Source organism: Bison bison, unplaced genomic scaffold (assembly GCF_000754665.1).
Source record: "Bison bison bison isolate TAMUID 2011002044 unplaced genomic scaffold, Bison_UMD1.0 scf7180017864089, whole genome shotgun sequence".
Classification (NCBI taxonomy): Eukaryota; Metazoa; Chordata; class Mammalia; order Artiodactyla; family Bovidae; genus Bison; species Bison bison.
In genome coordinates this window covers 1,178,279-1,189,681 of record NW_011494661.1, presented here as the reverse complement: position 1 = coordinate 1,189,681, position 11,403 = coordinate 1,178,279, and the positions used below count along the sequence as shown (strand labels likewise).

Sequence of the window (11,403 nt, the reverse complement as noted above, 5' to 3'; positions counted from 1 at the left end):
GCGGCGTCGCGCGGCCGGGCCTTATAAAGAGCGCACGGCTAGGCGCGCGTTCCACTGTGCAGAAGGGCACTCGGCCGGCCGTGCCGTACGCCTGCGCAGTGCGGGCCGCTCCCCGCCCCCCTGCCCCACCGCCCCCTTAGCCGGCCGGCCCAGCCCAGCCTCGGCTCCGCGTCCTCGCTCGGCTCTCAGCCGCCCCTTTGCCCTGCAGCAGCCAGCCCGGTGTCCAGCAGCATGTTCAGCTGGGTCAGCAAGGATGCCCGCCGCAAGAAGGAGCCGGAGCTCTTCCAGACGGTGTCCTAGGGGCTGTGGCAGCTGTACGCGCAGAAGCTGCTGCCCCTGGAGGAGCACTACCGCTTCCACGAGTTCCACTCTCCCGCGCTGGAGGACGCCGACTTCGACAACAAGCCCATGGTGCTCCTCGTGGGCCAGTACAGCACGGGCAAGACCACCTTCATCCGGCACCTGATTGAGCAGGACTTCCCGGGGATGCGCATCGGGCCCGAGCCCACCACCGACTCTTTCATCGCGGTCATGCACGGCCCCACCGAGGGCGTGGTGCCGGGCAACGCGCTCGTCGTCTACCCGCGGCGGCCCTTCCGCAAGCTCAACGCCTTCGGCAACGCCTTCCTCAACAGGTAGCTACCCCTCGACGCGGGGTTGGGGGGGAGGGAGGCGCCGGGGTCCCGACTGTCCAGTGACCACTGCCCCCGCTGTTCTTTGTCCGGAGCCCCCGTGAGACCCCTCAGCGACCACACCCCGGAACTGGGTCCCCTGCCACTTTCCAAAGAAAACCCTTACCAAGGGGGTCTGCGAGTAGGTGTCGCCGGCTCCCGCGGCTCTGTCTCCCCCGCACCCCTCCTCCGAATTTCCCAGGTTATCGGTTTAACTCCCAACCCCCAACCCTGGCAGATCCCAGACTCCTCACATCCCTCAGGTAGTCTTGGTTTCCACCTCCTTCCCTAAGGCTGGGCGCACCTAATTCATTCAGACCAACCCCCTCACCCCCTCCCTTCAAGGGTCTGTTTCTTAAGTGTCCTGGAAAAATACAGTGAAACTTTTAGCCATTCACTTTGCTGGTGTGGTGTGCCTCCCTGGAGACCGGTGGTTTGTGGAGGAGGGACCGGGGAGATCTGCTGTGGCCTGCTGAGTTTGGGGCGGCCTGCAGAGGCAGCAGACAGAGGGGAGCACCAGCACTTCTTCCAGGGGCAGCTCTGAAGGGCCTGTGCTGCTTTAAAGGTTTCTGGGGTAAGGGTCTGTGCTGCCAGGCCGTGGCCCCTGGAGCCCTGGAATGAGATTGCAGCCCCAGTAAACTCCCTAGGATGTTCTCTAACCTACTTGGGCCTCCGTTTCCCAGTTAAATGGGTAAATGAGAGTAACCCTGTAGAGGTCTGACCTCAGGACCCTATGAATGAAATACATCAGCCTCCTTCTCAGGAGCGCTACAGCCTGGTTCATTTTTCTCTAAAAGAACTCAAGGTCCCGGCTCAATGGGTATTCTAAAATCCCCCACCGCCTACGCTCCCAGGGGACATACCAAAGGACTTCACGAATCTGTCTTCTCTGCCAAACTCCATTAGAGGAGTGACTACATGCCTTTCAAAGTCTCTTCTGGGGAGGGGCCTCAGAAGGAATCCCTGACTCTTGCCTTCCAGAAGGTCCCCGCCCTGTGTGATCACATTCCTTTCCAGACACTGTCCAGCCCCACAGGGTAGATCAGCTCGACCTCGATCCCAGCCAGTGGCCAGGCCAACCTCCGTGTGCAGAGCTGACCTTTTAACCGAGAAGACAGGCGGGCTTCTGTTGTCTTTTTGCCTCTTCGGGGCATTTAAATCTGCCTTCCTGTTTCATGGCTTATGGTGTTGGTGAGTCAGGGCCAGAGTAGAGTAAAGCCCTCGGAGTGAGACTCCTGAAGAGGCAGGGTCCTCCTGGCCAGCAGCCCGCCTCGGAGAGATACTGGGGTCTGAGACCTGTACCTAAAGATGGGCAGCTGGCTGACTGTCACCTGGTGGGCGCCATACAGTCTTGTGGAAGGTTTCCCTGCCAGGCTGGGAATTCCGAGCACTCTTAGGTCTGCTGTCCCAGAGAAATGTAGGAGGTTAGAAGAAAGGAGTTGTATCTCCTTCTGCTGGCCTTAGGTGTCCACTGTTGATTGTGAGAGCAGACCTTTTTTGTAAGGAGAAGTGGATGTATGACCTCTTTTCTGAATTTGGAGACCTAAAGTTTCGGAGCTGGAAGGGATCTTAGACATCATCTCGTTCAGGAAACTGCTGCTCAGGGAGCCCAGCCGTTGACGAGTTCACCACCGAGCAAGTTAATGCAGCGCCCTTGCAGGGCCGATTGTCTGCCTTTGTGCAGCCAGTTACCTCCTCCTGCTGCTTCTCGTTGAAAAAAAAAAACAAAAAACCAGCGGTTCAGGAATGCGGGTCGAAGAGAGGCACCCTGACTGTCTGTGCTGGTGCCGCAGGACCCCAGAGCCACGCTTTTATCTCCTTCTGCCACCGCTTCATCGCCAGAGGGTCCCAGAACACTAGCGACCTCACCGGAAGGGGCTCGTCAGCCGCGGGTGGGGATGTGGGTTTGCGCTGGAGCCGAGGCCCGAGCCGTGTCAGCCCGCGTAGTACACCAGCGCCGCCGGCCAGCCGGGGCACACAAAGGGGGCTCTTCACTGGCTGACACAGCCTCTCCCGCACCCTTAAAGAGACTCATTGAGTCATGGACTTGACTTTCCGGCCTCTTCCCCCTGAGTGGCTGCTCTAAGACTCAAATCAGAGCCAGGGTGCAGCCCGGGTACTTGTAACTGGTACTTGTAGCTCGAGATGAAATCAGCACGTCCTTGTTGGTGAGAAAATGGGATGAGACACGTCTACACTGCCCGCTCCCTTTCGTGTTTTTGGCCTCACTCCCCGGGCTTTGCAGCGCACCTGATCCGTACAGATGTCAACTTACTGGCTAGGCTCTTGACAAGGCCGTTTTACGTGTGTTGCTTCTCAGAGCCAGCTGAAAATCCTCCCGTTTTGGTTTTCTCTCCGCTGACTCCTTTCCTGGCAGGAGCACCAGGTCGAGCGTTTATTCACAGCATATGTGCCCTGCTGCTGGCACGGTGAGGGTGAGGCCCAGGCTTTCTTCATCCTGAGAGTCAGCTGCTTCTGCTCGGTTGTACCTGCAGGCAGCACCTCTTGCCCCCGGCCAGCCGCCCCTGGCCTGTGGGCTGCGGTCCCTTGGGATGGGGCCTCAGGGAGAAGCTAATCTCCTCAGATTCCTAGACAATGGGCCAGTATTTTCTTTGCTCACAGTACCTTGTCTAGAGAAGTGTTTAGAGGACTTCTCTGTGTCCAGTCAAGAATCTCTGGTATCAGATGGGACAGTTCTGGGCTGTTCTGAGCTCGGTGGGAACTCAGGTACACAGAGCTGAGCCCTCGCCCGCAACTCTCTGGCTTCATTCTTCCCTGATCTGCTTCGACTTTCAGAGAATTTGGTGTCTGTGCTTCCCTGCCCCACCATCCACCAGCCTGTGTGGTCCCCTGGCTGTCGCTGGCTGCCCACCGCAGTCCTTTCACCCAAGCAGCTGGGTGGAAGGGAGGGCTGGCCCCAGCAGGTATAGGAAAGGACCATCTCTCTCGGCGTGTGGAAGTTTAGCCAGGTGGCTGAAAATCTTAATATGCAATTCCAAGGTCCCAGTTGTCACTCTTTGCCTTCCTTCTGGGTTTGAATGGTGACTGAAGCTTGTGTGTGCAGTTTTCGCTAACACATCAGCAACTTGGAAGTTGAACTCTCGAACTGTGGGGGGAAGAGCTCAGTGAGGGAAGTGCTGATGTGGGTCAGTTGGAGCCTGCTGGTTGGATTCCCAGTTAATACAAGCAATCTGCTGGCCATCCCGGAAACTTTTTTTCTGGCCACACGGTATGCAGGATCTTAGTTCCCCTACCAGGGGTTGAACCTGTGCCTCCTGCAGTGGAAGTGCAGCATCCTCCACACTGAACCGTCAGGGGTTCCCACCCCTGGAAACTTAAGACATTAGAGAAACCTCCTTTAGGTTCCTTGCTTCTGAAAGGGAAGCCAGAGGCAGAGATGAGGGGAGTACAGAAATCACTGCTGTTTCACCCGGAGCAGCGATACCGAATCTTGACCGCGCTCTTCCGGGCTCTTGCTCTCGTGCAGGTTCATGTGCGCCCAGCTGCCCAACCCGGTCCTGGACAGCATAAGCATCATTGACACGCCGGGGATCCTGTCTGGAGAGAAGCAGCGCATCAGCAGAGGTAAGCAAGCTCTGGCACAGCCTGGGGCGCCCGGTGTCATCAGACAACTTCCATCTGATGCCAGGGACACAGCCCAGAGGCTGCCCAAGGCTCTCCCAGCCTGAGTGAGAACGCTTTTCCCATCAGCCTTGCTATCTTCATGGCGGCTCCCTCTGCTGAGGTTATAGGCGTTGTCAGGGTAAGACGACAGCCAACTGTATGTGGTTTTCAAGTTTCCCAGCCTCTGGGGCCTTCTGGAAAGGAGGGCAGGATCCTGGCTGGCTGTGAGGTCCAGGTACCCTGGTCAGCATTGCTGCTCTCAACGAGCCTCTGGTTCCCCTGGGGCTCGTCCACCTTAGTTTGAAAGCTTTGCCTCCCAGAGGTGGATAAATTCCTAGCGAGTCCAGCAGGACTGTGAGAGAACAGTTTGACTTGAAAGAGCGAGCCAAAAGGAGAAGCTGGCAGGGATCTGTTAAACATTTTGGGCTGTGGAAACATGTTTAAATTTGCTTAAATACTGTTCATCAGCAGCCTCCCTGGGTGCCGTGCGTGGTGGTAAGGTTTGCATGCTGAATATTAGTGTACCAGGCCCATTTTAGTTGTCTAAACTCCTGTCTCAACTTCGCCAAGCTTTTCTAAACATCTGGTTCAGGATGTGCCTGACCTGGGTTATATTTCTGCTGCTGCCTTTTTCTGTGGAAGGGAGGGGAGCCTCCGGGTTTGAATGCTTTCTGGGAGGAGCATGGGGGCCAGCTCGGAGCAGAGCCTGCAGCTGCAAATGTAAAAGTGAAACAGAATCAGCCTCAGAGGGGGTTGAGGACAAGTGGCCAGATTTGTTTATCATTAACTCGCAGACCTCTCCTGTCTCTCCCCCTTCCCCAGCAGGCCGCCTGGCATTAGTGAGCTTCACAGCAGAAGCCAGCAGCCTGAGATTTGGGAGGCAGTGTGTCTGTGAGGGGGTGGGGGCCCTGTTTTCAGTGCTGAGAAAGCCTGCTGCTGCTCTTTTTTCCTGGCTTGTGGGCCCCTGTCGATATGGGATTGCATCAGAACATGCTGAAACTGCTCTTATCTCTCCATCTGGTCTAAACTTTTAGGTTTTCCACCCCTGATGATAGTCACACATCTAGAGGTTCAAAAGAGCAGATTTGGGGGCCTCTTTGAAAGTGGCCAGGGCCAGTTCTTTCTTTCTTACTGCTGTTGTTGCTCCAGCCTGGTTGTACGAAATGCCCGATAAACAAGGCTGTTGTCATTTGCCAAAACAAGCCTTGAGTATCTGATTAAGTTACTCTTAAAGAGAGAGACCCACAAAAGGGAATTTCTTCTCCATCTCCTTTCAGGACTGAGCTACCCTGGGGGAACTTTCTTTGAGACTCTGTAGAGTTCTGTCTTTAATGGCCTGGGGGAGTAGGCAGGGAGGGGGTCTCCTGACTGGGGGCTGTCAGGTCAGATTGGTCAGTTGATGTGAATGCATCTTTGGATAAGGGGTAATAATAGCTCATAAAAAGGGCTTCCCCAGTGCCTCTACAGTAAAGAATCCTCCTGTAGTGCAGGTAGCCGCAAGAGACACAGGTTTGATCCCTGGGTCGAGAAGATCCCCTGGAGGAGGGCATGACAACCCACTTCAGTATTCTGGCCTGGAGAATCCCATGGACAGAGGAGGCTGGTGGCTACAGTCCATAGGGTGGCTCAAAGTTGGACATGACTAAAGTGACTTGGCATGCACACACACATCCTCCCCAAGCGCCACCTCTTATAACCTTCAGAGCTGGAAGTTAAGGTATTTAAGGAAAAGCATTTGGGGTTCTTGTGGCCCCTGTTGTCTCCTAAAAGGGAACTCAGAAAGTTTTCCACCAGTGCTGTGAAATTCCCCTGCTGGGCAGTTTTTGAAACTTCAGGCAGGGGCCTCAGAGCTCAGCTGACTGAGGAGTTGGGCGTATCTGCCTCTCTCTCGTTTTTTTCCAATATTTATTTGTTTGGCCATGCCGGATCCCCAGTTGCAGTACGCAGGCTCTTCAGTCTTCGCTGGGGCATGCGAGGTCTTCTTGCGGCATGTGAGCTCTAGTTCCCTGAGCAGGGATCAAACCCGGGCCGCTGCGTTAGGAGCGCAGAGCCTTAGCCACTGGACCACCAAGGAAGTCCCCCGGGTGTCTGTGGAGCTGCACAGGGTGCCCTGGCGCTGCCTGCAGGGGGTGTTTCCCTCCCCTGCTCCCCTTCCCTCTGCTTCTTCACCCCATCCGTAGGAAGGTGGGCAGTGGTGTCCGGACTTGCTGGCTGCAGGACAGGCACTGAGCGGGGCCTCAGCGTGCTCTGCAGTCCGGCGGCTTGCGTGTCACTGGGGACCAGGCCTCCCCAGCCCACCTGGTATCCATGCACATGGCAGATACTTGGAGGAAGACGCTAGCAGGAGACTGCTGTATTTCCCCATCATGGGCAGGAAGGAGGAGGTTGGCTTACAGATAAGTGCATCACTTTGATTGAAGGAGGGCTGTTCTCCTGTGAGGGATCCAGCTGATTTTATCCACTGTTTCTTTCCCTCCATAACTCTAGCGGTCTTAAAGTATTCTACTAAAAGTTGTGGGCTTCCCACGTGACACTAGTGGTAAAGAACCCACCTGCCAATGCAGGAGACTTAAGAGACATGGGTTCGATCCTTGGGTCAGGAAGATCCCCTGGAGGAGGGCGTGGCAACCGACTCCAGTGTTCTTGCCTGGATACTCCCATGGACAGAGGAGGCTGCGGGGCTATAGTCCATGGGGTCGCATGAAGTCAGACACGACTGAAGCAAGTTAGCGCGCACTAAAAGTTACCAAGTTGGGATTTACTGCGGGTTACGTTTGGGGTCAGCGTTTTATCAGTGGAGAAAGGCCATCAGACTGGACCTCTTGGATGTGCTGGGTGTGGCCTCCGGGGTGGTGTCCTCCAGGTGGACATGACAGTGGTTGGCTTCTCCTTGGAGACCCCATTCATCTGTCACCGCAAAGGTCCATGTCCCCCGGCAGAGGAAGTTAGCGAAGGGCAGTGCGTTCCAGGCTCCCCGGTGGCCACCCCTTGCTCCCAGTGCCGACAGGGTGGAAAGCAGGTGTTTCCCTCTCAGAAAGATCGGGTCCACAGCACACGTGGGTCCCGGGCAGGCGGCAGGCGTTTCTGTGGTCTGCTGACCTCATTCCCTGGAAGTCGAGCAGCCTTCTGGAGGCTACAGTTGGCGTCACTTATTGCATTTACCTCCAGTTCCCACCCTGTTGGCCTGGCCCCTCCTGACTTTTCCCCTTTCTGAACGGTGCCTAGTGTGTGCAGGAAGTACTGGGTGGGGAGATAAGAGGTGGGGCCCGAGCAGGCCCAAAGCGGTCAGGACCCAGCCCAGGCCCTGCAGGAGACGCTTGAGAAGTCCTGCAGGGAAGAGTAGGGGCCTCTGGGGGTCTTGGGCTGCCCCCCACCCCCTTGTGCTAATCTCCTGAGTGCCTCAAGATAAAGTGCTCTCATGTCAGTGGACAAAGGTGACCTGCGAGGCCAGCATTCATTCTCGGGTGCTGCACCTGTGACTGATACAAGGCATTCCAGAGGGCACATGGGGCCCGCGGGGCTGGTGCCCGGGGCTCCCAGGCTGCTGGCTGCCCGCACAGTCAGGCAGGGCCTGGGCAGGAGCGGGTCTTCCCACGCCGGTCCTCCTTGGGCAGCAGAGGGAGGCGCTCGGTGGAAGCAGGGGCCGGCCAGGGTGGCCCTGCCACTGTCATGGCGAGGCTGGGAGCTGAGCCGTGCCTCCCCCGCCGCCCCTCCCCTGTCCGTGGGAGTCGAGTCAGCAGGGACCAGTCGTTTTGAGTTGCATTAGGGCATGGAGTTCGGCCGGCCAGTGTCTGCTTTCTGCTTGACCTCTGTGCTAGGAACCAGCACCACTCGCCGGCTGCAGCAGCTGCCTCTCAGGAAGTCGCTGCTCTTCAGATGAGGAAACGGAGGCTTAGCACCATTAAGCAGCCTAAGAGAACATGGGCCAGCACGTGCTGGCACTGGGATTCGAACCCAGCAGAGGCTTCAGTGTGCGGGAGGCCGGCACTCTGGGCTGAGGAGCTCTGAGAGCATGGCTCTGACAAGCCCTGGGCCCTGCTGTGCCGGGCTCAGCTCCCCGGAATGCGCAGGGTCTACCCTGTTTCTCTCCCCGCCTGAGACCAGATTCCAAGTCCAGAAATGGGCCTGAGGCTCAGGGCTTTGAACAGCAATGCTGAGATTTTTTTTTCGCTCCCTATTCTCTGCCTCCAGCTAGAAATCCGCCCCCACCCCCAGCTGTCCATGGATGGGACCTGGGAGCCCTGGCTAAGGCTGGGTTCTCACTTGCTCCCTGCTAACTGTCCCTGGATCCCAGGCTCTATCTAAGCTCAGGAGCCATCCCTCGCCTGCCCCGCCCCCTGACCACAGGTGGCCTTTCCTGCTGCCCTCTCCTGAGAGGCCCTGGCCCCGAAAGCTCACCAGGTTTTCTGTTGCCCGTAGAACGGCTCCATGAGCCTGTCTTGAAGCCTCGTGAGAGGCCGAGTACTGCATCCCTGCTGGGGCCCTAAGCAGGTGCTGCGCCCCCGGGAGCCGTGTTGCTAGAGCAGGGAGAGCAGCACCAGCCTCCGGGTTCTCGTCAGCGGTCACAGGAATTTGCAAGTGTTAAGCTTTTGCCCTAGTGCCCGCTGCCCAATTCAGTGTTCCACAAATGTCAGCGGAATAAAAATACAGTGAAAAACCCAGGGATTCCCAGACTGTGATGAGGAAGGCCTTTCTCTGAAGAACATCCCTAGGAGGCTGGAGGAGGGGAAGCACTGACTCAGCAGGGATTTCCCTTCAGACTCCAGGACCTCCTCTGGCGGCCTGGCTTCAGCACAGCTACCTCCTCAGGGCCTTCCTCTCACTACCCCCCCACCCCCGCCCCCCGCCTCTGTCCAGCTTTTGGCCGCTCTGCCCGTGGGGGAGTGGGACCAGCCCATGCTGGAGCCCCACCTGTTCCCGGGCAGCTGCCTGCAAACACTCAGTTTATATTTGGGGTACGAGGCATTCTTCACACATTAGAAGTCGTTGCCCACACAGCCGTTGGAATTTGAGCTTCTTGGGCCCAAAATACAAATCCTGTGAGTAAGAGATTGCAAACATTTACGGAGCGCTTAGGACGGGTCAGGCACTCACTCACTCACAGTCTCAGCAAAACTTGCCACCTTCAGGTTGCAGGTGAAAAAACGGAAGCTCAGAGAGTAGAAGGTCCAGGCCTGATTCCAGAGTCCATCCACCCTCTCCCCACCCCCTGCCCCCCTCCTCCGTTCTTTATTGCTTATTTCTAGGCCGGATTTATTGAGGTCTGTTACACAGGATAAAAGTTCAGCCAAGGCAGCAGTTGTATAGCCACTGCTGCCATGACCAAGACACAGAGTTTCCATCGCCCCCAGGAAGTTCCCCGCATGCCTTTGTAGTCCCTCATCCACATCCCGCATCAGGCAACCACTGATCTTTGCCCCAAGGTCGTGCCTTTCCAGAAAGTCATAGACAGAATCATACAGAACGAAGCCTTTAGTGTCTGTATTCTTGGACTTAGCGTGTGCTTTTGAGGCTCATCCGTCTTTGAGAGCCTGTAGTTCATTCCTTTTTGTAGCTACTGCATCCTGGGCTATGGATGTACTGTAACTTGTCATCTGTCTTCCCTGTTGAAGGGCATCTGGGTTTCTGGTTTGGAGCAGTTTTGAATAAAGCTGCTGTAAATGTTCGCGCAGAGTGCTGATTTTAATTTCTCAGTTCTCAAGGCACGTGGGATCTTAGTACCATGACCAGGGATCAAACCGCTGCCCCCACAGTGGGAGTGCCGAGTCTTAACCACTGGACCAGGGAAGTCCCGGTTTCTCAGTTTCTTTTCTTGGACCCGTTCTCCCAGCCTCTGTGCCCTTCCCTTAGGATCTGTAGCCCCAGGGAACTCTGAACAAGTCCTCACGGTGTGTACTCTTTGCTCTTTAATCTCTCGTGTCCTCCTGCACCCCTTCCTCCGGGCCCCAGCGCGGGTTAAGCATGTGTGATGGGAGCTGTGGCAAGAAACGCCGAGGCCCACGCAGCTTGAATGGCAGGAAACAAAAATCGACTGGAGACAAACCCTCTATTGTTTGCGTTCTAGAAACTTCTGGAATAGCTGAAGCAGCTTCCGCCCCCCAGCTACTGGAACTACCTGTGTTTGGAGGATGCTGGGCTGGGGCGAGGCTGAATCCCAACTCTTCCCTCTTCTCTGTGCTAGAGGGTGGGGAGCGAGACTCTTGACTGGAAGGCAGACCCCATCAGGAGGGAGGCAGCACCACAGGGGCAGAACCCCTGGAGCAGCTGGGACCTGCAGGAGGCTCGCTGGGGACGGGGCCAAGGCCAGAGGGGCAGGCTGGGGCCTCCTGTCTATATGACCCATGTAAAATATGCATGAAAGTGTCAGTCACTCAGTCGTGTCTGACTCTGCCACCCGATGGTCTGTCCATGGAATTCTCCAGGCAAGAGTACTGGAGTGGGTTGCCATTCCCTTCTCCAGGGGATCTTCCTGACCCAGGGATCAGACCCTGATCTCCCGCACTGCAGGCACATTCTTTACTGTCTGAGCTACAGGAAGTCTGAAACATGCATAGCATATGGTTTACCATTTCAACCATATTTTAAATGCACAGGTCAGTGGCTTTAAGTACGTTCCCATTGTTGTACAAATACCACCACCATCTTTCTCCTCCATAAGTTTCTTCCTCTTCCCAAGGGGAAACTCTGTCTTCATTAAAGTACAGCTCCCCTCCCCATCTCCAGCCCCTGGCCCCCACCATTCCTCTTTCTGTGAGTTTGACTCGAGGCACTTCATACCGGTGGAATCATCCCCCGTGACCAGCTTGTTTCATCATTTCATAATGTCTTCAAGGTCCCAGAACTTCCTGAGCCAAGCTTGTCTCTTATCAGCATGGCGTTTACTCACACTGCAGGCTCAGCCCTTTCTTTCCAGCTCAAACCTTTGGCTGTGTGTTCTGTGTCCTTTGTGGGTGTCAGCACCCCCGTGACCGTCCTCCTGAGATGCACGAGGCTGCAGCACGGTGTCCACACCTGTGTGTGGAGCGTGGTGTCCTCCTCACTGGGCGCCTTCCTGCTTCTGCTGGGGTTGCCGTGTGTTAGGCCCGATCCTGCCGCCAAAGCTGACCTC

The 11,403-nt window shown here is 56.3% G+C and overlaps 1 protein-coding gene across 1 annotated transcript in view; it reads left to right on the top strand.

The window, feature by feature from the left end:
• The first annotated feature begins 65 nt into the window (after positions 1 to 65).
• EHD1 (EH-domain containing 1) overlaps positions 66 to 11,403 on the top strand; it is a 20,689-nt gene continuing 9,351 nt past the window's right edge. Inside the window, 2 exon segments of the mRNA XM_010838014.1 lie at positions 66 to 635; positions 4,159 to 4,256. Coding sequence (XP_010836316.1) covers positions 232 to 635; positions 4,159 to 4,256 — 502 coding nt within the window. The 5' untranslated portion in view covers positions 66 to 231.